Source organism: Dermochelys coriacea, chromosome 3 (assembly GCF_009764565.3).
Source record: "Dermochelys coriacea isolate rDerCor1 chromosome 3, rDerCor1.pri.v4, whole genome shotgun sequence".
In the NCBI taxonomy this organism is placed as follows: domain Eukaryota; kingdom Metazoa; phylum Chordata; order Testudines; family Dermochelyidae; genus Dermochelys; species Dermochelys coriacea.
In genome coordinates this window covers 11,288,546-11,315,940 of record NC_050070.1, presented here as the reverse complement: position 1 = coordinate 11,315,940, position 27,395 = coordinate 11,288,546, and the positions used below count along the sequence as shown (strand labels likewise).

The 27,395-nt window shown below is 49.1% G+C and overlaps 1 protein-coding gene across 1 annotated transcript; it reads left to right on the top strand.

Annotated features, from left to right (window-relative positions):
- Positions 1-1,785: 1,785 nt before the first annotated feature.
- Positions 1,786-25,992, top strand: PAQR8 (progestin and adipoQ receptor family member 8). Its single transcript, XM_038397270.2, has 2 exons — positions 1,786-1,892; positions 22,903-25,992. The coding sequence occupies exon 2, from the start codon at positions 22,954-22,956 to the stop codon at positions 24,013-24,015; it is 1,062 nt and encodes a 353-aa protein (XP_038253198.1). The 5' UTR covers positions 1,786-1,892; positions 22,903-22,953; the 3' UTR covers positions 24,016-25,992.
- Positions 25,993-27,395: the final 1,403 nt, after the last annotated feature.

Genomic DNA, 27,395 nt, shown 5'->3' with positions numbered 1-27,395 from the left:
GTCACTGGGGGTTAGTGGGGGGGTGTCACTGTGTACCAGGCTGTGGGGGGTCACTGGGGGTTAGTGTGGGGGTGTCACTGTGTACCAGGCGGTGGGGGTTCACTGGGGGTTAGTGGGGGTGTCACTGTGTACCAGGCGGTGGGGGGGTCACTGGGGGTTAGTGGGGGGGTGTCACTGTGTACCAGGCGGTGGGGGGGTCAATGGGGGTTAGTGGGGGGTGTCACTGTGTACCAGGCGGTGGGGGGGTCACTGGGGGTTAGTGTGGGGGTGTCACTGTGTACCAGGCGGTGGGGGGTCACTGGGGGTTAGTGGGGGGTGTCACTGTGTACCAGGCGGTGGGGGGTCACTGGGGGTTGGGGGGGTGTCACTGTGTACCAGGCGGTGGGGGGGTCACTGGGGGTTAGTGGGGGGGGTGTCACTGTGTACCAGGCGGTGGGGGGTCACTGGGGGTTAGTGGGGGGTGTCACTGTGTACCAGGCGGTGGGGGGTCACTGGGGGTTAGTGGGGGGGTGTCACTGTGTACCAGGCGGTGGGGGGGTCACTGGGGGTTAGTGGGGGGTGTCACTGTGTACCAGGCGGTGGGGGGGTCACTGGGGGTTAGGGGGGGTGTCACTGTGTACCAGGCGGTGGGGGGTCACTGGGGGTTAGTGGGGGGGTGTCACTGTGTACCAGGCGGTGGGGGGTCACTGGGGGTAGTGGGGGGTGTCACTGTGTACCAGGCGGTGGGGGGGTCACTGGGGGTTAGTGGGGGGTGTCACTGTGTACCAGGCGGTGGGGGGTCACTGGAGGTTAGTGGGGGGTGTCACTGTGTACCAGGCGGTGGGGGGTCACTGGGGGTTGGGGGGTGTCACTGTGTACCAGGTGGTGGGGGGTCACTGGGGGTTAGTGGGGGGGTGTCACTGTGTACCAGGCGGTGGGGGGTCACTGGGGGTTAGTGTGGGGGTGTCACTGTGTACCAGGCGGTGGGGGGGTCACTGGGGGTTAGTGGGGGGGTGTCACTGTGTACCAGGCGGTGGGGGGGTCACTGGGGGTTAGTGGGGGGGTGTCACTGTGTACCAGGCGGTGTTGGGTCACTGGGGGTTAGTGTGGGGGTGTCACTGTGTACCAGGCGGTGGGGGTTCACTGGGGGTTAGTGGGGGGTGTCACTGTGTACCAGGCGGTGGGGGGGTCACTGGGGGTTAGTGGGGGGTGTCACTGTGTACCAGGCGGTGGGGGGGTCACTGGGGGTTAGTGTGGGGGTGTCACTGTGTACCAGGCGGTGGGGGGGTCAATGGGGGTTAGTGGGGGGTGTCACTGTGTACCAGGCGGTGGGGGGTCACTGGGGGTTAGTGTGGGGGTTGTCACTGTGTACCAGGCGGTGGGGGGGTCACTTGGGGTTAGTGGGGGGTGTCACTGTGTACCAGGCGGTGGGGGGGTCACTGGGGGTTAGGGGGGGTGTCACTGTGTACCAGGCGGTGGGGGGTCACTGGGGGTTAGTGGGGGGTGTCACTGTGTACCAGGCGGTGGGGGGGTCACTGGGGGTTAGTGGGGGGGTGTCACTGTGTACCAGGCGGTGGGGGGGTCACTGGGGGTTAGTGGGGGGTGTCACTGTGTACCAGCCATGGGGGGGGGTCACTGGGGGCGCGGTTCGGGGCCATGCGGGTGCCGCCCCCCCCGCACTGCCGGTCCCTGCCCGGGCTGGACCCGGAACCCGCCCGGTCAGGGGCCGAGCGAAGCCGCCGGGGCGGGCGGCCGCCGTGGGCTGGTCATAGGCGGGGCAGGGCTCCCCGTCAGCCCCGGCCCCGCCCGCCTGCAGGCAGCCCCGGCCGGCGGCTCCATCCCGGGCACCCCAGGGCCGTGGCTGCCGCTGCCGCGCTCCAGGATCGCGGGGAGCTGCCGCTGCTGGAGGCCTGGTGAGTCTGCAGCGACCCCGACCCCCGGCTGGGCTCACGGGGCGGATATAGATGGGCACCCCCGTGTGCCCCCCCAGAGATGGGCCCCCCCGCACAGAAATGGATGGGCACCCTCTGTGCGTCCCTACCAGAACGGGCACCCCTGCACAGAAAGAGATGGGCACCTTCCCGTATGCCCTCCCCAGAGATGGGCACCCCTGCACGGAAATAGATGGCACCCCCCGTGCGCCCCCCCTGAGATGAGCAACCCCTGCACAGAATTAGATGGGCACCCCCATGCATCCTCCCCGAGATGGGCACCCCCGCACAGAAATAGATGGCACCCCCCATTTACCCCCCTGAGATGGGCATCCCCCGCACAGAAATAGATGGGCACCCCCTATACATCCCCCCTGAGATGGGCACCCATTGTGTGTGTCCCCCCCAGAGATGGGCATACCCAGAGTGGCACACAGACAACACCACTGTCTGCCCCCCCCCTCAATTAGGGCCCAGCTATGAGCACCCCATCTACACCAACATAGATAGATACCATTGTGCTCCCCCTCACTCAGCTGAGTGCCTAGATTGAACACCCCTTGCACGCCCAAAGGATAGATAGCTACCTCTGTGCATCCCAGAGATGGACATCTCAACAGCTGGGCACCTTTTGCGCAACCACAGAGATAGCTGTGCCTGTACTACGTTCCACATGGTGTTGATCCTGGTGGTATGAAAGGAAGGATGGCCGCCCAGTTGTTGGGGCATAAGCCTGGGAGGCTTTCAGATCCCTGGGCCAAAACCAACGGCCCTTGCTCAAGCAAAACTCTTGATTAACAACTGAGTAAGGACCTGAGGATTTGGCCCACTATTAGTCCATCAGCTGGGCATATTTCTGATCTGCTTTTCTCAGAATGCACTGTTTTGTTTGTGCCTTTTCTGGGTTGTGTTGTTTTACATCACATACAGTTGCAAGGTGTATATTAGCTGTGGGCCTGATTCAAAGCTCACTGAAGTCGAACAATGTGAGTCTTGCCATTGATTTCAATGACCTTTGGATCAGGTCCTTTGTTGCTTGTATATTTCACTAGTATTTGGAAAACAAGAACCCTGCACTTAAGGGAAAGTGAGCCCAAATTTGCTTTTTCCTTTGGCCACTTTCTCTGCCTTTGTACTTTATAATTTAAACTTCTGTAATCAGGATTTACAGTGGTTTGGAAGAAGTGGGTGTGTGGGGGGTCTATCAGAAACTCAGCTCAATTTTTTCCCCTGCGCCTCTGTCCTCTGCCCTCCCCATTACCTTAAGCACTGCTTAAAATCTCATGCCCAAATTCTGTTCTCAGTCACACTTGATTCCTGTGGGACTGAGAACAGTAACTTCTTTGGGGCTCACTCCAGTGGGACTGAAGGTGAAATCTCAGCCCTTTGTGTATTAATTTTTACACACATATACTCAGTTGCATGTAGTATACAAACATGCTGTAGTGTACCTGATACGTGAACTAAAAGGTCTCTGCCATCTCTGATTTCTCTGATTTTATGAAAAAAGAAAAGGAGTACTTGTGGCACCTTAGAGACTAACAAATTTATTAGAGCATAAGCTTTCGTGAGCTACAGCTTATAGCTACAGCTACAGCTACAGCTCACGAAAGCTTATGCTCTAATAAATTTGTGAGTCTCTAAGGTGCCACAAGTACTCCTTTTTTTTTTGCGAATACAGACTAACACGGCTGTTACTCTGAAACCTGATTTTATGAGTGGTTCATCATTGATTTCATTCTTCAGACCACTTCCCCCTGCCGCTTGGCATTGAGTATGTTTTGTCCAGAGAGGGTTCCAGAGACCACTTTAGTTAGGCTCACTCAAGAGAAGTAACTTGAGGATAGATAACTTGAATTAACTCTGCAGTGAAAACATAAACCACAGTTTGAACGTCTTCTATCTTGACTGATTAAGATTTAACATGTATTTGAGTTACATGGCACTCTGACAAACCCTCCTGCACTCTCAGCTTCTGAAAGGCCCACAGCTGTGATTTGTATTGCTGATCTAATGAATTGTCAACAGGAGACTTAAGCTCTATTCCTGTCTCTGCCACCATCTCATAAAGTAACTTGGGCAGCTCACTTAACCTCTCTGTGCCTTAGTTTACCCATCTGTAAATGGAGGCAGTAAACCTCACCCACCTTTGTGAAGTCCTTTGCTGAAAAAGAGCTCTAGGCACACAAAGTATCATTAGTCATGAAAACATGGTTGCTGGGTTTGAAAAAAAGGCCGCTTACCAGTACTGTACAATTATGAAAAACACAATACAAGGTAAATGTGTTGTTGGTAGCTCTGTAGCTAGTATTACTTGTTTTCTGTGTACTCCCCTCTTCATTTCTAACAAGGCTGCCTGCCTAGAGGGCAGCTGCTGTTCAGTGAATCATGTTACAGACATGACACACATGCTGTGCCTTCTCATGGAGACATCACTCCAGTTCCTTCTTGTTTGATTGTTTCCCTAAATCTAATATAAAAAAATCATTCAGACTGACAGTATATGGTTACCTCTTTGTATATGGGAGAGAAACATAATAGTGGATTATATAAACAGGTTGTGCTCCTGCTTTATCATTAAGGGACAGTGTGAATTTATCCAGATGTTGTCTAACAATTCCTAGAAACACAGAGAAAAATCAAGCCAAACCACAAAAACATTCTTTATTTACTCCTGTTTGCTGCTAAGGGTGTTTCCCACCAACGCCATGTGGTTGCAAGAATGTTCAGACTCTAAAAATACCCTGTGCATCATTTATTATTATTTAATGTTTCCACTGAAACTGTGCCCAATGGCTTCGATCGGGATCAGGGCCCCTTTGCGTAAGGTGCTGTGCAGGCAGAGATAAATGGACCCTATCTCAAAGAGTTTAGAGTCTGATTGCAACATTGTGCAGCAAGTGAACTGAACAAACAACAGAGGGGAGAAAATGAAGGAGGATGAGGGTAACAATGAGATCATAAAAAGAAAAGGAGTACTTGTGGCACCTTAGGGACTAACATGTGAGATCATGTGGTTGCACAGTCAGCTATGTGCGTGCACAACTTGATGTTTCTGAATAATTTACAAGGTTTAGCTATAGCTGTGTCAGGAACCCTCTCCCTGCAACCTTTACTAGCCCTTTAATTATAGTATTCATGATTGCTCAATAAATGCTCCAAGAGTTATAAGTTTCCTTGAAGAGTTTCTAAGGCAGGGCTTCTTCGCCTGTTGTTGTGACTCTCGGGGAGGGTGGGGTGGGGTGTCGCAAACAAGTGTCAAGGAGTTGTGATCACTTTGTCTTTTTCATATTGCTAAATGAGAAAGGGCTCCTTGCTAGATTGGAGGAGAGTGGGGGATGGAGGTACTAGTATGTAAATAAGACCTGATGTGGAAAAGATCCACAGTTCTAGGCAATTAGGATAGGACTGAGAATATCTCACTGCTTGGGTTGCCAATTTTGGTTGGACATATTCCTGGAGGTTTTATCACATCATATAATCTTTAATTAAAAATTTAATCTTTAATTCCTGCTAGTAATTTGTGTAAATTTTTTTCTAAAGACTGTGGCACCAGAATTCATAGCCTTAAAAGTATTTCTGTGCATTTGTGGTGATGACATGTTTATAGCAAAGCTAAATCAGTCCAGCAGGACGTGCTGTGGGAGATCTTCTTGGCAACCGCCCTGTTGCTTTTCACAATGGTTTCACAGGTTTATTTTGTTTGTCTGGCATGCTGCAGATGGTCACCTGATCACAAAAATCCCACCCAGAATTTAAATGTCATGCTGTTGGGAGCACAGTTCACGCAGTGCAGGACACTTGTAACCCCCCGCTGGTCTGGGTAGCAGAACTAAGAGCACTTTCTTAGCTCTCATCAAATGACCTCTCTGAGGGCCTGATCTGGCAAACTCTTGTGTGAGTGGGCCTTGCTCACATGAGTCATCTCCACAAAGTCAATTGATCTACCTGTGCGAGGAAAGGTTTGCTGTACTAATTCCTGATTCTGCATCTACAATAGCAAACCTATACCCCTCCAGGAGCATAGCACCCCCTACCCCATACGTGGGTATTGGTCCTGTACTGATTCAGGAAAAAGATTTCAGAGTAGCAGCCGTGTTAGTCTGTATTCGCAAAAAGAAAAGGAGTACTTGTGGCACCTTAGAGACTAACAAATTTATTAGAGCATAAGCTTTCGTGAGCTACAGCTCACTTCATCGGATGCATTTGGTGGAAAAAACAGAGGAGAGATTTATATACACACACACAGAGAACATGAAACAATGGGTTTATCATACACACTGTAAGGAGAGTGATCACTTAAGATAAGCCATTACCCACAGCAGGGGGGGGAAAGGAGGAAAACCTTCCATGGTGACAAGCAGGTAGGCTAATTCCAGCAGTTAACAAGAATATCAGAGGAACAGTGGGGGGTGGGGTGGGGGGAGAAATACCATGGGGAAATAGTTTTACTTTGTGTAATGACTCATCCATTCCCAGTCTCTATTCAAGCCTAAGTTAATTGTATCCAGTTTGCAAATTAATTCCAATTCAGCAGTCTCTCGTTGGAGTCTGTTTTTGAAGCTTTTTTGTTGAAGTATAGCCACTCTTAGGTCTGTGATCGAGTGACCAGAGAGATTGAAGTGTTCTCCAACTGGTTTTTGAATGTTATAATTCTTGACGTCTGATTTGTGTCCATTCATTCTTTTACGTAGAGACTGTCCAGTTTGGCCCCTCTGCCATGTAAATTGGCCAAACTGGACAGTCTCTATGTAAAAGAATGAATGGACACAAATCAGACGTCAAGAATTATAACATTCAAAAACCAGTTGGAGAACACTTCAATCTCTCTGGTCACTCGATCACAGACCTAAGAGTGGCTATACTTCAACAAAAAAGCTTCAAAAACAGACTCCAACGAGAGACTGCTGAATTGGAATTAATTTGCAAACTGGATACAATTAATTTAGGCTTGAATAGAGACTGGGAATGGATGAGTCATTACACAAAGTAAAACTATTTCCCCATGGTATTTCTCCCCCCCACCCCACCCCCCACTGTTCCTCTGATATTCTTGTTAACTGCTGGAATTAGCCTACCTGCTTGTCACCATGGAAGGTTTTCCTCCTTTCCCCCCCCTGCTGCTGGTGATGGCTTATCTTAAGTGATCACTCTCCTTACAGTGTGTATGATAAACCCATTGTTTCATGTTCTCTGTGTGTGTGTATATAAATCTCTCCTCTGTTTTTTCCACCAAATGCATCCGATGAAGTGAGCTGTAGCTCACGAAAGCTTATGCTCTAATAAATTTGTTAGTCTCTAAGGTGCCACAAGTACTCCTTTTCTTTTTAGGAAAAAGATTACCTGCTCAACAGGCCTTCCGGCTACAGTGAGGAAATGGACAGACAGAGGGTATCCAAAGAGTCGGGAGCTGTCTTCTCAAATGTTCTTATAACTCCCAGGTCTAGGAGGGTAGTTTCTAGCTGTGATTGCTCTGAAGCGTATCTGTGACTTTTCATGCTCGTTGTTACCGATTCCCGTGACTCAGCTCCGCCATAGCAACTGTTAACAATGCTGACCCTGCGCTCTAATTTTGCTTCCACCTGATGGAATGTATATCCGTAGCAGACCTTGGTCTACTTCATTTCCACGGTATGCCCAGCCCAACCACTGGCAGATGCTGAAGGTGCATGGCATTGTCCAGGGGATAAGCGCGATGATGATGACCTCTTGCAAACTACTTTGCAGGCTATACATGTGCATCGGCGCTGAAATGCAGCCACCTCTGGAGTACGTAGTAACACTGCACAATGATTTGGGACCGGAGGTGAAGAAGGATCCTATATCCAAATGAAACTGGAATTTGGGAAGGCAGAAAGTGACTTTATTTGGAATTTGGTTAGGACTACGTCCCCTACTGTACATATGAACGATAGCATCTTGCAACAGAAAGATTCTGGCCAAAATTTTCAATTTGAGATGCCTAAAGTAAGACACCTAAATCCGTAGCCTGCATTTCAGAGGTGCTGAGCAAGTTAGGAGTTGCTCTGGGAGCTCTGTGCCTCTGCAAATCAGGCCACATATTTAGATGTCTAACTTAAGGTATCCAGGGTTAAAACTGTGTGACATAGTGACTTTCCCCAGGGTGCAGAGGGCAGAGTCAGCAGCCAGGACTAGACCTCAGTTCCTGGCTTACAGCTATGAATGAGTTCAATCTACTTATCTGCTCTTGTCCCCCAGGCACCAAAAAAACCCATGAAGAATTCTCCAGCACAGTGGTTCTCAACCTTTTTTTCGTGGACTACTTGAAAATTGCTGAGGGTCTCAGTGGACCACTTAGTGATCTTTCCAAATGTTGCTTGTACCATTAGCTAAACTGTTGTAAAGTGCTTTGGATAAAAGCGCTATATAAAAAAACCCTTAATAATAATTAAAAGTTTTTTTGTTACACAAATAAAAACACACAACTCATATTTTAATATCAGTACCTTACCTTTCTAATTCTGTGGATGTGCCTTCTCTCCCCCACCGAGCTGAGGCTGGGAAGAAGGGCCGTCTCTCCCTGGCAGCTGCAGCCCTGGAGTTGAGGAAAGTCGCCTTTTTCTCTTGCCGCCGCAGCCCTGCACGTCCCAAATTCCCCCTAGCGCCTCTTCTCACCCCACTGTCCCCTCCCAACTACCCCCATTCCTCCCAAGGCCACCACCTCACCTTACATGTGGGTCTTCTCCAGGGTCCAAGCATCTAATTAGTGGAGGCCGTGCCTGCGCAGACTCCACTAATTAGGTGGGTGGCTCTTCATTCTCTCGTGTGCGGCTGCCCAGGCACACGCACCTTAGAGGAACTATCCGCGGACCACTTGAATGGAGCTCGCAGACCACTGATGGTCCGTGGACCACAGTTTGAGACCCTCTGCTCCGGCACATCTCATCTTGGCTGGACTTTGCAAACTGACTTTCCCTGTGTTGGGCTCCAGGATCACTGATGTTTTGTCTGGCGATGCCCTGGCATATTTTTGTCATAACTCGCCCCCATCCAAGGCCCTCGTATTCCGTTCATTGTACAAGATGCACAACTCTCTCATTGGCTGGAGACAACATAACTGACAGTTGTTGGTGTTGAGAAGTACTATGGCTGAGCACACCTGAGCCTGCCTCCAGGCCAGAAAACAGCGAGACCTGGCATTCCGGTGACTCTCCTAGGATTTAAATGGTGACTCCAGCTCTTAACATTTTTGATGGCTAACCTCTGTAAATTGTGAGACGCCAATTCTCGGATTAATACATATGGGGACAAATCCTGCCTTCAGCTCCCTTTGGACCTGTACATGTGTGTGTCTGAGGGCAGAATTAGGCCCATTTTCTTTTTTTGTAACCCTCCACAGACGTGCTCCAGTCTTTTCTCTTGCACCTTCTGTCTTTCCATTACTTCCTGCGGCCTCCAACACCTCCTCACTTCACACACTCTCATCGCTGTTGGTGTAAGAGCCTTCTCCCTTGCAGCTCTGCCCTTTGCAATAGTCTCCCTGTACTGTTCTGTCTCACTGAGCTATGGTTTCAGGGTTGAGACACTTCCACCTCGTGCCCTATGTACTCTTTGAGTTCACAGCCCAGGGGCTGAACACAGAACAGCAGCCAGGCCTCCTAAGCAGCAGATCTGAGCAGATGCAAAGGACATGGGAATTGCCATAAGATTCTGTAGTGCCCATCCCAGTTCCACACCCCTCAGGTTTAGTGCATTGTGCTACAGATGCTATAGCCGGAGAGATTATAAAGTCAGATTTGAGGAGCTTTGCCCCTAGTTAATATACCTTTGCTTTTGAAACTGCCAGGCCAAAATGTTCCAACATGGGTACCTAAATCCATCATTTAGGACCCTAAGTAAAAGCAGCCTGAGCACCCGCAGGTCTTGTTGACTTTGATAGGATTTGTGGGGCCAGCAAACTCTGGATACTCAACTACTTTAATATAGTTGCCCAACAGCCCCTGTCGCAGAGAAGCCAAAGACGGCCGGCACCTTAAATTGCAATCGGAAGCCAGTGCAGAGATTCAGTCACCAGAGTTATGTGCTCCTAGAGTATGTCTACACTGCAGTGTAAACCCAGGGTTAGTGGGACTGGAGTCAGCTAACCTGTATTAGGTAACCCTGTGCTTGAGCATCTACATTGCATTTAAACCCTTAGTTAAGTTTTTGCTCAAACCTAGGGCTCTGGCGTCTGCACTGGAAGACCGGAGTCAAAGTAAACATATCCCAGAGACCATAGCGTTCCTCCCCCCCCCCCCCGTGTTGCCGCTCTAGACCATGGTGCACTGTGGGGAAACTTAACTGCCTTCCCTACACATTACAAGTTTGCTCTCATTTGCAAATTCATGAGGCTCTCTGATAGTGTGCTTGCAAATCAGTGGTCAGAAGAGAATGGATTAACTCTGACCTAGCTGTTGACCTTTGCCAATGGGTGGCAGCTTCCGTTTTCAGTAGAGTGGATTGCAGATTGTTGGGATAGAAAGGATTAAAGAAGTTGTCCCAAGGAATTCTGAGATACTTGCAGATGACTCCTGGGACCTGAGTCAAGCACGGCTGTAGCTACACTGCAAAGCAATAGGGCTCGGACCCTGTTTCCCAGCTTGACTTGAGCTCAGACCCTCCAGCCCTGCAGGGTCCCAGGACTAGGTGAGCTCAATTGCAAGGTGGACATAAGGGGGCCTAGCCTTGAGCTTGGGCTCAAGCATGGGTTTATATTGCAGTGTCGACATACCCCTTGTGACCTGCCTCATTCAGCCATTAAGTAGCTGCATTCAGCATCCGCTGATGCCCTAGGGGAACTACCAGGGTCATCTCAATTCAAGAACATTATACTTATTGAGCCTGGAAATGACAGCCATGTTGTGTGGCCCACATTAGAGAGGAATGGTCACAATTTCTGGCCAGCTACAGATAGTAGGAATGAAAGGAAGCAGTGGCCCCCACTGCTTTCTGGGCAGCCATGGCTCCAACAGGGACGGAGCCCATTAGCCATCACGACGACTGGTAGACATAACCCTTCAACTACTGTCCTGCCCATTCTTCTACACACTGCCACCAAGCACTAGGCATATCTTGTGCAGGTTTGATCACTTCCTTTCAGCTCCCAGTCTCTGCCAGGTAGTGGGAAGGTAATGAGCCAGCAGAACCTAGCTTTAATTCAAAGGAGACATAGAGCTGAGTGTCAGCTAATAAAACTGTGCCCCAAAATGATTTGCAGTCTTCCTTAGTGGCTGCACATACACATTGAACAGGAGGGATGACAAGACAGAAGGCAGAGTTTCTTTGAGGAGAAGGAATTCTGGAGCTAGTCAGGGAGAAAACTTTTATGACAAATTCCTAAGTTGTTTTGTGTGTAGGCTTCAAAATGGGTCCACTTTGCATTTTTAACAAACTTTTGGCAACATTTTTGTGAATTGAAATTGTTACCAAAACTTTACATTTGCCAAAAACCTTGTTTTGTAAATGAAAAGTTTCCATAATGATGTTTGATAAAGATGCTCATGAAAAATGCTGCAAACATTTTTGCAAACAATTTAGTTTACATCGATAGTTTTTGCAAAAATATTTTGATTTTTAAAAATGGCCTTTTTTCAACTAAAAAACTTTGTGCTTCAAAAAATGTCAAGAATCTCTAATGATTTTGCTGAAGGGCCACCCCATCCATCCTCACAAGAGCCTACAGGCAAGTCAACAAAACCTTGTAGCCCATGGCACTAGAACCTTGCCATAAGTGGCAAGCATGCTTTTAACACTGCATAAATAGTAATAGTAATGACCTGGGCAGTTGCTAGGAGGAGATCATTCACCATTGCTATTGTCACGTTATAGAGCATCACAGTCTTTCTTAAACAAGAGACATTTATTAAAGAAAACAACTGCAAGTACAGATACAAACAGACTTCCATGCAGCTTCAGTTCCAGCTTTGTCACTCTTGTTTACCAGGTATCACACAAAGACATCTAGTGACTGGATAACATACTGCAAGTAAACAGATCAGATCAGTACAATCTCTGTCTCTCAGTTCTGAGGCCAAAGTGATGGGGAAATAGAGAATTGTCACATAGCATCAGATTTTCCTCATTCAAACCTCTCCACTAGACTTAGACCAAAAGTAAAGGTCTGGAAATGGTTTGGGTTTGCTAACTCTTTTAAACCTGTTTTGTGGCATTAATAAAAGGGGAAAAGGATCATTCTCCTTCAATTTGCACATTTTTACTGGGCTTGTAATGACACAACTTGGCTGTGGTCCCCTCAGTCTTTCCCTTTTTTCAAATCCCAAACAAATGACACTTGGTTGCTGTTGTTTGGGAACAGCCAAAATAATTGAATCCTCCAGAGAGCGGGGTGAGGGCAGATTCTGAAATAGATGCCCTACAAATGAATGCAGCTTTCAGTTGAGGTTATACCCCCGCGAAAGGGAAAGAATAGAAGCTCTGTGAAAGGGAAACAGCCAGTGCTGACCATGGATTTCTTTTCTCTGTGACATTAATTGCTTGTTGCTTTGTTCACCACATGACTGCTGAAAATTGGCAACTGGTTCCTGCTCACTAGCGTCATGGGCTCTGTTTAAAATAAGCCATCTAGGAGATTCTTAATTTAGGGTTGTTTATCCAGGTTTCAAGTGTGTTTCTTGTTTCAGAGTAGAAGCCGTGTTAGTCTGTATTCGCAAAAAGAAAAGTGTGTTTCTTGTGATTTTTTGTTTTTAATACCAGAATATTATTGTTAAAATGTCTAGCCGGGGTTTATCCCTATAAACATTAGTGCTTTCCAGACTGTTAGCTACATGATTGCTTGGAGTGTCAGTCTCTGTCTATCATTAGCTAAGTTTCAGAGTAGCAGCCATGTTAGTCTGTATTCGCAAAAAGAAAAGGAGTACTTGTGGCACCTTAGAGACTAACAAATTTATTTGAGCATAAGCTTTATGAAGTGAGCTGTAGCTCACAAACGCTTATGCTCAAATAAATTTGTTAGTCTCTAAGGAGCAACAAGTACTCCTTTTCTTTTTATCATTAGCTAAGCGTTTTTAGGTACACTTGAAGTCAATGGGAGCTTGAGGGCTCAGCACTTTTGAAAAGCAGGCCCTATGTAGATTCTGTGTGGCCTACACTTTGACACACACTGTACTAATTGTAGCCAGTACTAATCTAGTACAGACACTAGCTGGCTGGATACTACCAAAAGTTGCAGAGACCTCTCTGAATGTCCTCTGTGACTTGCAGTGCCAAGGGGATCTAACAGGTGTGACCAGGGAAACAGGGTTGTATAGTGCCAGCTGGCCTGACCTGCTCTTAACCCCTCTGCACAGTCTCCCCCAGCCTTTGAGCAGAATGGGCAAGGAGACTTTCATAGGCTGAACCAGGCTTCAGGACCACACAATCATGGTGCTTTGGTGCTGTATTAGTGCCCTGTTTGCAGGAGAAGGGGCCATCACACCTGTGTCTGTCTAATCCATCTGCCTAGCTAGATTTGTATATTGCGCCCACCAACGTAGTATCCGATCAGCTAGGTGCTAGCCACAGTCTGGATCCTCTTATGTCAATGCCACAGCATTCAGGTGAGCTTTGGTTAACTTAAACGCCAACCAAAGCCCCAGTGCCATCCTCTGACACCAGTGCAAGCAGCTGCAGTGATCCCTCCGGGGCCATCCGGGAGGTTTGGGCCCCAAGACCTTCAGATAAACAGGTTTGTATTGTGTAGAGCCGGGTCTGCAGTCTCCAAAGGGTTAACAAGGGCCTTGGGTCTTGTCACTCAAGCTAGCGATACCCATTCCATCCTCCCTGTTCTGGTATGACCTGTGCTCACAGGTAGCCTGGCGATTACCACCCAGCTTTTCCGTGGTAGGGCCGAATTCTTGGCTGCTGTTTGCTTAAAGGAGAGATGGGGAAGGGTTAGCATGGTGCTTTGGTTACACACCATCTCCTTTGGGATGGGCTAGCGGGCATCCCCCAAGCAATGATTCCACAGAAGAGAGGCTAATGATATGCTGAAAGGTGAGTACCAAGTGCCTGCACATGGAAGCTCCAGCTGTCGCAGGAAGTTGCTACACAACTGCCTCTCCGTGTGGCTTGGCCCTCAGTGATCTATGTGCTGTGACTGCCTCTCTCCTCATGACCGCAAAGGCCAGCTGATGTGCTCGAGCAACCAGTGCCTGGGTTTAAACATCAGGGGCCTGGTGCAGGACATTCCCAGCAGGCAACCCTCACCTCTGGACCTTGTTGGGGACAATCAATGCTGGATTGTGATCTTGGAGAGTGCCACTGGGATGGAAATCCAATCTGGGGCTTGACCGGCCCTCACCTTGCTATAATTCAGAGTCATCTGAGCCCTGAGGCGGTGTTACAGCTCCAGAACCGTGGTGCGGGGAGGGGAATGGAGGGCACCGAGGGAGGCTGAAATGCTTCAATTGAGTTTTCAGCATCAAAGCTCAATAATAATTAAAAAGGGATGTAGCAGGTCAGGGACTGGGAGCCCAGTGGGGAGTGCAAGGTTAGGCTGCATAACCAGCTGGTGTGCCCAGTGCAGCACAGGGTCAGCGTAATGCAAACCCCATGGACTGTTCGATTGTCAGCTGGAGACACCAGGCAATGGGATCTCTACATTACAATAGAGACCATTCGCTCTGTGAGATGCGTGGACGTGTTTTCCTGCCGGAGCGTTATTTTTATTATTATTTGTATTGGAGTAGCCCTAAAGGGGGAGTACAAGGAACCAATGACACACTATGCCGGGAGCAGCCGATATCCCATAAATCCCACGCAGAAAACCTCTGCCACATTTATGATATTACAGGCTTTATTGTGCCCTTACTGCACAGCCCCGCTTTGGGGTCCATGCAGAGCTGCACACCCCACTGTGACCTGTGGGAGGGATTATTCCTGAAGGAGGCATGTGGGAAGGTGATTGCTGCTTTGGCCTTGAGGTGCAGCACACACTCACTGCAGTGCGTGGTCTGATGTGCTGGGTGGCCCAATGAGGGAAGCAAGGCCCTGCGGTAGCCCTCGCCCATTGGAGGGGCAAGGGCTACTGCAGGAGTTAGTCTTGTGCAGTCCCAGCACTGCCATGGTGAAACTCCCCCCCCCCCCCGCCCCCGTGCAGAGGGCCGGCGCAAGGCTGAGGCATCCTTAACTCCCACGTTAAGCTCTATTTCGGAGGCTTAAGTTGTGCCTAGGCCTTTTGCTGCCCGGCACAGGAGGGAATGTCAGGCTTGTGACTGTGCACAGCTCTTGCACAGCCGTGCAAGGAGAGGCAGCTGGTTTGCACTCTCCCCCCACTCGGGGCCCGAGACAGCCTTGCTGTAGTGGGAGTTTTGCAGGATCTAGTGTGAGGCGTCTGGACCAGATCCTGGCAGGTGCTGCGTTGAACGTCAGTGGGAATTGTGGGTGCACAGCAGCTTCTAGGATCAGGCCCTTTATATGTATCCAAGGCACCAGGAGACAAAATACTCTGAGTGAGTTCTGCTTAGCATTGTCAACCCACTCCCCCGCTAGTCTCTGGCCCCTCTTTCCCCATGAAGCTTTGCTTCTCCTCGCTGTTTGCTAGCCACTATAGCTCCGTGCCAGGCAGCGCTAGCCGGGTGCTGCAGCTTCGTGGGAGAGAAGCCCTGGTCTGGCTCCAATCTCTGCATCTTCCCTGATGCAACTGAGCTCGGGTCAATCATCCTTGGGGATAGGAGAGAAGGTTAAAGCTAAATAGGGAAGGGAGATGAATAGAGAGAGCCAGATCCTCCAGTCTAATAGAGCTTCTTTGTGCCCTTCTGGTAGATGGAGCCATTGGAGGGTTTTCATTCTGCAGGGGGATCCTCCGGTGGCAGCCACTGAACTGGCCCTTCCTGGCTGCTGACACGGGGCATGGCTGGAGAAAAAGGGGTGTGGCTGGTGCATCCTTATGCCATGATGATCTGCGGCTGCCAGGACAGCAGCATGGGCAGCCAGCATAAAACGGAGCAGTCCTGAAGCTGCTCCTTCTTCTGGCAGAGAATGGCCAAGCACTCACATAACTCCGGGATTGGGGGACAGGGAGGGGGAATGGGACCCAAATGTGGCTTAAAACCCTTTTGTGCTGCCCTTCCTGAGCTGCACCAAATGCTGCTCCACCACAGGCCAGGATCTGGGCCACAATGTTCACAAGAGAACTGGCGCAACAGCGGGTGACGACAGCAGCACCGCACAACACAGTTGTCGTGGCTTCAGTTTACAGAAGGACTCTCCCATGTGAACCCTTCTGAGACCTCCTAAACCAGTTCTTTCAATACTGTGCCAAGGCAGCAGCCCTTACTGAGGACACTGTCTGAAAGGGCTTTCATGCTTCAGGGGTTTGTTTTTTTTGCCGGTGCCCTGTTTAAAACCAAAAGAACTTTGTAAATTTCCCCTCCTGAAGTGACCAATGGGGACTGAGTCAGACTCAGCAGACAAGTTCCCCATTGCCAAACATGGCAAATGACAGCCCCACGAGGTGTTATTTTCAGAAAGCAAAAGAACTGGGTGCTCTGCCAGAAACTCTTGCAATCTTAACAGTGCCTGCTGGAAGCAGGAAGTTCCACCCAAATCTCTATTTACGGACTGGTTGGGTTGTTGGAGGAAGTGGGGAATGCCAGGTCACTGCAAAATCAGGCTCAGAACCTTCATTTCTGGCTCTTCTAAGACTTCTTAGTTCAGGGGCGTTGGCTTCAAATGTGGATCTCGTCCTGTGGTGGTTGCCATCTCCCAGCCTTCTCTCCCTTTGTGTTTGAGTGATGTAGCTTTGGGAGGATCTGTGGAGCCATTAGTTAACAGGCCTTTCCATACCAGATCATACAGTGGGTCCACCAAGCCCTATATCCCATCTCAGGCAATAGCCAGTGTCTGTTGCTTCAGAGGAAGGAGGAAATAGTTCAGGGGTGGGCAAACTGTTTTGGCCCGAGGGCCAGATCTGAGTATGGAAATTTTATGTGGGGCCATGAATGTTCATGAAATTGGGGGTTGGGGTGTGGAAGGGCTCCAGCTGGGGGTGTGGGCTCTGTGGTGGGTCCAGAAATGAGGAGTTCAGTGTGCAGGAAGGTGGTCTAGGCTGGGGCAGGGGGTAGGAGTGCGGGGGGGGGGGGAGGACAAGGGCTCCAGTTGGGGGTGCAGGCTCTGGGGTGCGGCTGGGGATGAAGGTTTGGGGTGCAGGAGGGTGCTCTGGGCTGGGACCAAGGGGTTCAGATGGCAAGAGGGGGATCAAGGCTGGGCCAGGGGGTTGGGGCGTGGGAGGGGGTCAGGGGTGCAGGCTCCAGGCGGTGCTTACCTCAAGCAACTCCCAGACTCAGGATGCTGCCCCATCCGCAGGCACCGCCCCTGCAGCTCCCATTGGCTGTGGTTCCCAGCCAATGGGAGCTGTGGGGGTGGCACTTGGGATTGGGGCAGCATGCGGAGCCCTTTGGCTGACTCTACGTGTACGAGCCAGAGGGTGACATGGTGCTGCTTCCAGGAGCCACGCAGAGCAGGGCAAGCCCCCAACTCTGCTCCCCGACTGGCGCGCCGAAGTGGGGCAAGCCCCAGACCCTGCTCCTCAAGGGCCAGATTAAAATGTCTGAAGGGCTGGATGCGGCCCCCGGGCCGTAGTTTGCCCACCCCTGAAATAATTCATGCCCCCCAAACCAAACTCTCCTCTGTGTTTACTTATATATGAACCATCTCCTCGACGGTGGTTGTTCAGTGCATGTCAGCTAAGGAGATAGGCACTGACCCTGCAAACATAGATGCACACGCTTCTCTTTACATATCTGAGGAACAGGAATTCTATAATGAGATCAATGGAAGTACTCAGATGCATAAAGTACAAGCATAGATAGGTGTGTGCAGGATCGGGTCCATAGCTTGTCATTATTGTTTGTATTACATGGTGTCTACAGGCAACAGTGGTACCCAGAGTTGTAATAATAAATGCTAAACTAAAAGAGTTTTGGAAAGGAAATTAGCCCTTAGGCTTCAGGGTTTCAGCCAAGTTCTAAGGGATTAAGATGAGACCTTCATGGGGGCAGGTTACCCTACATCTGCCTACTGTGTGGTTTTTACACCTTCCTTTGAGGCATCTGGTGCTGACCACTGTCAGAGATAGGAGAGTGGATTAGTTGAACCGTGGGTCTGATCCAGTCTGGCAATGCCTGTGTTCCTAGAGGCCCCCATTTAGGAATGAGGATGTCCCTGTGCTAGACACTGTACAGACCTATACCCAAAGAGCTTAGGGGCTGTCTACACTGTAATAAAAAACCTGTGGCTCGGAGCCTGGGTCAATAAACTTGGGCTTGCGGGGCTCAGGCTATGGGGCTAAAAATTGCAGGGTAGACATCGGGGCTCGGGCTGGAGTCTGGGCTCTGAGATCCCGCGATGCAGGAGGGCATCAGAGCCCAACCTCCAGCCCGAGCCTGAAGCCCAAATGTCTACACTGCCATTTTTAGCCCCACAGTCTGAGCCCTGTGAGCTCGAGTCATCTGATTTGAACCGGTCGCAGCCACGCTACAGGTCCTTTGTTGTAATGTAGACATGCCCTTAGAGCCTAAGAATAAAATGGGGGACGAGCGGTGGACACAACAAACCGATGGGAAAATTGTCTCGTTGTTACCTGAGAGCTGATTGTAAGCTCTTTGTGGGCAAGGACCGTCTCTCTGTTATGGGTTTGCACAGCATTTATGGCAATGCACTTAGTAAGATCATTCTGAGTATACCAGAGAGCGGTCATAGCACATCAGCTGCCTGGCCATAGCTGAGGGCATCATAGGCATTGCCGCAAAGGGGAGTTCTAAGGAAAGTGGCTTTGCGGGTTTTCACAGGGAGATTTTCCCATGCAGTATAGCCCTCCTCCTCCTCCAGACAGCAGGGAAAAGGCTAAGGGCTAAGACTGTACCTTCTAGGTGCAGCTCTGCAATGGGAATTGTGTGGAGCTGCATCACCTCCCAGGGAGCCTCATGTGGCATTGCATTTTAGGGAGGTCCGCTATGCTGCTGCCCAGCATGCAGGAGGAGTGGGCCTGTTCCACCAACCCTTAGGAGGGTGCTACCTGTGTAGCCCTCCGTGGTGGGGGATGGTACTGCTTGGGTTGCTACAGACCCCACGATTTCATGCTGCAGGTTTCCATCTGGTGCAGAAATGTGTCTGGAGCTCCCAGGCCGTGTGAATGATGGGGGAGCTCTGACCCTTTCACAACCACACACTACCCCAGTGCCTTGGAGTTGTGGCTGTTTCTAGGGGTCAGGAAGGCCAGCCCATTGGGGCTTGTGCGGGTCAGGTTATATGTAAGAACATAAGAATGGTCATACTGGGTCAGACCAATGGTTCATCTAGCCCAGTATCCTGTCTTGTGGCAGTAGCGAATGCCAGATGCTTCAGAGGAAATGAACAGAACAGGGCAATTATTGAGTGATCAATCCCCTGTTGTCCAGCTTCTGGCAGTCAGAGGTTTAGGGATACCCAGAGTATGGAGTTGTGTTCCTGACCTTTTTGACTAATAGCCATTGATGGACCTATCCTCCATGAACTTATCTAGTTCTTTTTTGAACCAGTTATACTTTTGGCCTTCACAACATCCCCTGGCAAGGAGTTCCACAGGTTCACTGTGCGTTGTGTGAAGAAATACTTCCTTATGTTTTTTTTAAACTTGCTGCCTATTCATTTCATTGGGTGACCTTTGGTTCTTTTGTTATGTGATGGAATAAATAACACTTTCCTGTTCACTTTCTCCACACCACTCATGATTTTACAGACCTCTCTCATATCCCCCCTTACTCATCTATTTTCTAAGGTGAATAGTTCCACTCTTTTTAATATGGAAGTTGTTCATATGTAAACATTTTTGTTGCCTTTCTCTGTACCTTTTCCAATTCTAATATATCTTTTTGAGATGGGGAGGTGAAAACTGCACACAGTATTCAAGATGTAGGCGTACTATGGATTTAGATAGTGGCAATATGATATTTTCTGTCTTATCTATCCCTTTCCTAATAATTCCCAACATTCTGTTTGCTTTTTTGACTGCTGTTGCACATTGAGTGGATGTTTTCTGAGAACTAGCTCCAGTGACTCCAAGATCTCTTTTTTGAGTGGTATCAGCTAATTTAGACCCCATCATTTTATATGTACAGTTGGGGTTATGTTTTCTAATGTGAATTACTTTGCACTTATCAACATTGAATCTGATCTGCCATTTTGTTCCCCAGTAGGGATGTAAAATGTTAAATGGTTAACCGGTAAGCATCAGTCTTATCGGCTAACCCGCCTTAACTGTTAACCTCTGGGCCAGCTGGCCGGCCCCAGCGATCCTGTGCCAGCCAGCCCCAAGTCCCTGCACCGGCCAGAGCAGTCCCAGCTGTGCCTGCCCCAGCCAAAACGGCCTCGGCCCCAGCTGCGCCAAGCTGCTGGCCCTTTAATCAGTTAACTGTTTATACAAAATAGTTTTTAATAATTTAAAAGGTTAACTTTTTAAACAATATTTACATCCCTATTCTCTAGTGACCCAGGTTTGTGAGATCCCTTTGTAACTCTTTGCAGTCAGCTTTGGATTTAACTAGCTTGAGATCGGCAAACTTTGCCACCTGACTGTTCACTCCCTTTTGCAGATCGTTTATGAATAGATTGAAACAGCACAGGTCCCAATACAGATCCTTGGCAGAACTCTGCTATTTATCTCTCTCCATTGTGAAAACTGACCATTTATTCGTATCCTTTATTTCCTATCTTTTATCCAGTTAGTGACCCATGAGAGGACCTTCTCTCTCATCCCTGACTGCTTAGTTTGCTTAAAGGCCTTTGATGATGGACCTTATCTTAGGCTTTCTGCAAGTCCAAGTACATGTCCCCCCAAGCCTGACTGACTGGATCTTATAACAATGGGAGCCACATGGCTGCATTTCAAGGCAGGTCCTAGAAAGAGGAGACGGGATTGGCAAGGCTAAGCACTCCCTGCATCAGATCACCATGTCTCTTGAAAACAGCATCTTCTCTCTGGCAGCTCCTTGCTACAGAAAAGGAGGACTTTTGGCACCTTAGAGACTAACAAATTTATTTGAGCATAAGGAGAGTGATCACTTAAGATGAGCTATTACCAGCAGGAAGGGGGGAGGAAGAAAACCTTTTGTAGTGATAATCAAGGTGGGCCATTTCCAGCAGTTGACAAGAACATCTGAGGAACAGTGGGGGGTGGGATTAAGGATCTACAACCTATCTTGAAGGATGACCCATCACTCTCACAGATCTTGGGAGACAGGCCAGTCCTTGCTTACAGACAGCCCCCCAACCTGAAGCAAATACTCACCAGCAACCACACACCACACAACAGAACCCCTAACCCAGGAACCTATCCTTGCAACAAAGCCTGTTGCCAACTCTGCCCACATATCTATTTAGGGGATACCATCATAGGGCCTAATCACATCAGCCACACTATCAGAGGCTCATTCACCTGCGAATCTACCAATGTGATATATGCCATCATGTGCCAGCAATGCCCCTCTGCTATGTACATTGGTCAAACTGGACAGTCTCTACATAAAAGAATAAATGGACACAAATCAGACGTCAAGAATTATAACATTCAAAAACCAGTCGGAGAACACTTCAATCTCTCTGGTCACTCGATTACAGACCTAAGAGTTGCAATTCTTCAACCAAAAAAACTTCAAAAACAGACTCCAATGAGAGACTGCTGAATTGGAATTAACTTGCAAACTGGATACAATTAACTTAAGCTTGAATAGAGACTGGGAGTGGATGGGTCATTACAAAAAGTAAAACTATTTCCCCACGTTTATTTCCCCCTCCACTCCCCACTGTTCCTCAGACATTCTTGTCAACTGCTGGAAATGGCCCACCTTGATTATCACTACAAAAGGTTTTCTTCCTCCCTCCTTCCCCCTCCTTCTGGTAATAGCTCATCTTAAGTGATCACTCTCCTTACAGTGTGTATGATAACACCCATTGTTTCATGTTCTCTGGTATATAAATCATCTCCCCACTGTATTTTCCACTGAATGCATCCGATGAAATGATCTGTAGCTCACGAAAGCTTATGCTCAAATAAATTTGTTAATCTCTAAGGTGCCACAAGTACTCCTTTTCTTTTTGCGAATACAGACTAACACGGCTACTACTCTGAAACCTTGCTACAGAGGTTCCCTTGGCCTGCAGCTGCTTAACTACTGTCAGTGAAGGGAGAAGGCTGGAATGTCAACTGAAACAGCAGCTTGCTCAGTAGTGGAGAGGGGTCTGGCCCCTCCGGCGGAGCCCAGTGCTTCCCATCCAGGAGGAGGTTTGCATTTGGTTCAGAAGTTAAGTGACTCAGCCTGCATTGCTAACTTATTATTACAGCAGCTGCTAGTATATGTGTACTCTGCACACTAAGCCCGGGCTCTGACTCAATTTTGAGCCTACTCCCTCCTTCGGTCCACACCCAAATCAGTCTGACTCGGTCAGCAAGCACTCCGAACCCAGATCCTGCGATCCTGCTAAGGGATGGCTCAGAGCCTGCTGGGACTTGGGTCCAAGCCCTGTCATTTTGCAGTGTGGAGGCAGGTCAAGCCACAGAGCTGAGTCAGATGGTCTGTGAATGCCGGCTTCCACAGCCCCAGGCTTAGTGAGCTGTGTAGACACACCGCTAGAGGCCCCCCCGCTAAGACTGGGACCTCTCGGCATTGGAAACTCAAGCTCTGTTCCGCTTTCGTGCTGTGCTTCGTGGTATCACAGCACCCACGGGGGAAATCCGTAGCACTTTGCAAGCTCAAAGCACAGTACGGGCCCTTGCTTGCTGTTGTGCAGTGACTCTCCCAATAATTAGGGCAAACCCTCCCAGATCCAAGCCCACCCAGAGCACCCCTCTGCCCTGAGCAGCTTGGCCTGGGGACGGGGAGAGTGCTGCTGGTCTCATCACTGGCCACTAGAGGCTGCTGCGCCCCATTGGCTGCCTCTGTAACCCTGCCTCACATTCCCTGGTTCCATTCCAGCTTTATCCTGCTGTTCACTGCTTCCATTTCTCTCCTAACTGCAGGGCGAGGGATTGGCTTTACCCATCTGCAGACTTCCTTCTGCCGTGGGGAGCATGATGATGGCCATCCTCGAGCGTATCAGCACCTTGTCCGTCAGCGGGCAGCAGCTCCGCCGCCTCCCCAGACTCCTGGAGGAAGGCTTCCCCAAGATGCCCTGCACCGTCGAAGAATCCGACGTGCCCCAGCTCTTCCGGGAGCCATACATCCAGACGGGGTACCGCCCTACCGGCCAGGAGTGGCGCTATTACTTCTTCAGCCTGTTCCAGAAGCACAACGAGGTGGTCAACGTCTGGACTCACCTGCTGGCGGCCTTGGCTGTGTTGCTGAGGTTCAAGACCTTTGCAGAAGCAGAGGAGCTGTCCTTGGACGTCTCATCCTTGCCTTTGTTCATCTTTGTGCTGTCCTCCCTCACCTACCTAACCTGCAGCCTCTTGGCCCACCTACTGCAATCCAAGTCGGAGCTGTCTCATTACACCTTCTACTTCATGGACTATGTTGGAGTCAGCGTCTACCAATACGGCAGCGCCCTGGCCCATTTCTACTACAGCTCGGACCAAGCCTGGTACGACAAATTCTGGCTCTTCTTCCTCCCCGCGGCTGCCTTCTGCGGCTGGCTCTCTTGTGCTGGCTGCTGCTACGCCAAGTACCGGTACCGGCGCCCCTATCCCCTCATGAGGAAGATGTGTCAGGTGATCCCAGCAGGGCTGGCGTTCGTCTTGGACATCAGCCCAGTTGCCCACCGTGTGGTCATGTGCCACTTGGGGGGCTGCGAGGAGCAGGCTGCCTGGTATCACACCTTCCAGATACTGTTCTTTCTAATCAGTGCTTATTTCTTCTCCTGCCCGATCCCCGAGAAGTATTTCCCGGGCTCCTGTGATATAATTGGCCATGCCCATCAGATCTTCCACATGTTCTTGGCTCTTTGCACTCTCTCGCAGCTGGAGGCCATCTTCCTGGATTACAAGATCAGGCAGGAGATTTTCCTGAGTAGACATGGACCCCTCTCCATCTACCTGTCCTGTGTCTCTTTTTTCGGCCTGGTGGCCTGTAGCTCCATCACTGCTCACTTCCTGCAGTGCAGGATCAAAGCGGGGCTGGCTAAAAGAGACTCCTGAGAATCCATTGCGAAGACTAGTTAGACCCTGACTGGCTGGTACTGATTTGGTGGAAACCAGCGGAGGATAATTTATAGAGACATAACAAATTGGTTTGTTTGCGTAACAGGTTTTTCTAATTTATAACTGAGAGATGGTTCGCAGGCTGGAGTCGCTGTACAAGAGCCCTTCCGTCTAAAGCGTTTTTACTTGAGTGGCTGCCTCTTGCAATGCAGGGCAGATTGGGGCACTTAACCAAGGATGCTTGGATTAGGCGGAGGTTTCTAGTTTGTTCCACGCTAGTAAATCTGCAGGGAATACTATACTGAATATCAGGAAAACCTTCCTAAGGGTCATTAGACTGTAGAGCAGTCTCCTAGAGGAAGCACATGGCTAGAGTCATTTAAGACTTTACAGGAGACTGTGCAGTGTGGATCAGTCCTGTACTGGCAGGGGACATGGACAAGATGACCTACTAGGTCTTTTCCATCTCTGCTATATATGGGCTTGATCCTGCTCCCATTTAAGTCAATAGCAAAATTTCAGCAGCAGCAGGATTGGGCCATATGAGTCTAAATTTTCAGGATGTAGCTGCGGAGCTCTGGGTGGCACAGTGATATATAGCTTACAGCTGCACAAGCCCTTTATATATCTCCAAGTTAGATTCTTGTGACTCATGTTCTCTCAACTCTGCTCTCCTGAAATAAATCGTACCAGGTTCTTAGGATGACTTTGCCAAATCTTTGTTGTAGAGATGGGTCTGGACCAAAACTCTAGATCCGTCTATCCCCAGACTTTGGGGATGTTCCAGACCAGATCAGAACTTAGTGTCTCAGGCCCATCTCTGCTTCACTATTTGACTCTTACCCAGGTTTTCTTCCAGGAGACACCTGATGCAGTGGTGATGTGAGCAAAATTCCCTCTTCTGTCACTGGGAGATTTCAGCATGGGTATTTATAGAAATTCAGTACCAGGGCTGTTAATGAAAATTTAAAACAACGAGGTGGACTGTCTCAGGGGCTGGTACTGGGATATGGAGCATTTCCCTAGTAGATCTGTTGTTGAATCCAGGCTGGGTCGGTGACTGTTTGGTGGCCTGCATCAAATGCGTTTGTGCTCGTAGTTGAGTTATTGTGGAGCAAAGAGAACAAAGACCCTTCACTGTAGGGACAGTCCCCTTTTGGCCATGAGCAGTGCTCTTTGATGGGGCATTTTGGGGAAGCTGGCACTTGCACTTGTGTTGTACTTATGAGGGTAAACAGAGGTCTTCAAGGTTGTGAGTCTGCCACCTTTCATCAAAGCGAAATAACATTAGAGATTAAAACTTAATAATTGGAGAAAAAACAGTGAGGAGGGGGGAAGGGTGGGAAGAAGCAAAATGTAGCCTCATTCTCCCTTCGATGAACCTGCCTGATGTCCCCCAATGTCTATTGTACCCAGAGCAAAATTCTTCTTCCATTTGCACTGCAGATGTCTATTGAATATTTGACTCTGACTGATGCCAGTGGAGTGGATGTACCATAAGGAACAATCCCACCCTGGCAGAGGAATGGACTGGCTGGTGTAATGTGCCTTTGGCTCTGCTGCGGGAGCGAGGTGTCAGCGGAAGCCTTGCATATGGATCTAGGGCAGTGCGTAACCCTAACACTGTAGTGTAGCCCTCCTGTAATATGGAAATGAGGGTAGGAGACGGTTAAATATTTCATGCTGATGGTTATGGGTCATTCCCTTCTACCATCCCAAATGAATTACAAAGGTTTGGGTTGCTTAGAACAAATTCGCCAATTGGATAAGTCCCTTCTGACAACCTGAGTGGGAAGTAGGTGATTGGAGGCTCTGAGCCAGATCCCCAGCTGGTGTGAATTGGAGTGACTGCACTGAAGTCTGTGGCACTTACATCAGCCGTCGAGGAGGCTCTGCCTAGGTACAGTCCTCAGGCCTAACTTGTAAGCACTTCTTGTCTTGTCCATTCTGTCCTCTCCCAGTGTTAAATCCCAGTTCCCTTGTGAGAGGTTTCAGAGTAGCAGCCGTGTTAGTCTGTATTCACAAAAAGAAAAGGAGTACTTGTGGCACCTTAGAGACTAATAAATTTATTTGAGCATAAGCTTTCGTGAGCTACAGCTCACTTAAGTTAGTTCCCTTGTGGTTGATTATACCACTGCACTTCCCATGTGTCCTGTGCAATATCTCCACACCCAAACAGCCTGATCGTCACCAGGTGTAAATCCCTATTGACTTCAGTGGAGCTACGCTGATTTACTCCAGCAGAGGATCTGGCTCATCAAATCCAAATGACACTGGATTACTTGAGTGAGTTGAAACTGACCTTGGAGGTGGGGCTTAGAGATGTGACCGAAGCTCAGTCACTATAAGCTTGAGTTTTAGTGGGGGATTTTCTCTGAAACCTCTCTTTTGTGTGTGTTACAACTGCCAGAAGGGCTCCGTTTTGCTTTGATGTTAGCAAACCCTTTTGCCGGGTGAAGGTCAGCCAGGGAGGGAAATGGTTCGCTGGTGGAGGGGAGCAGTAGACAATGGCAGCTGCGGATGCCTGGACTAAAACCACGCCACTAATTTAGGTGCCTTTCTGTGGATAAGTGCCTATATCTGGACAATCTAATCTGAAACTACTGGCCTTAATGACAAGTTAAATACATTTATAGAGGTGACGGGGAGGGGATTGGCTCAAGGGATTGCTAATAGGATAAAGAGGCTGTGAACTCTGCATTCCTGATTCAAATTCAGCCCAGGTTGGTAGCAATAAAAAGAGGTTTATATGAGAGAGCTGCTCAGGGGCCTGCGTAATTGTAAAATTACTCTTGTCAGTTTGGGGGAAGAATCTGTCAGAAAAGATTTTCTTCTTTCGCCTTGTTTACACGCTAAAGTTGAACCATTGTAACTGCATTGGGTTAAAACAGTACAAACCCTCTAGTGCGGATACAATTACAGTGGTGTGAATAGAAAAGGAGTACTTGTGGCACCTTAGAGGCTAACAAATTTATTAGAGCATAAGCTTTCGTGAGCTACAGCTCACTTCATCGGATGTGTGTCTGTGAAGGAACGGGAATAAAGTATTCTAGTATAAAGCACCTTTGTACAATATAACTGCATCTACACTAGAAGTTGTACCAGTATAAGTATAGTGGGGGGGGGGGGGAATCACATCCCTAACCTAAATACTTTGTTATGCTGATACAAAATCTTTGTGTGGACCAAGTGTTAGCTCCTCCAAAGGATGTAAACTAGGCTGTGTCCCAACAGAGGCAGATACAGGAACCCATGCCATCTCAGCACAAGTATTTGCAAAGCACAGAGGACAAGAATGTGTATTGCTCTTAATGGAAGGAATGCGCCTGATGCTTTCTGTGACACTATATCGCCACCTACTGGTGTCACAAATCAAC

Bases quoted from the DNA above. Each gene is read 5' to 3' on its own strand.
- PAQR8 (XM_038397270.2), top strand. From the start codon at position 22,954: ATGATGATGGCCATCCTCGAGCGTATCAGCACCTTGTCCGTCAGCGGG.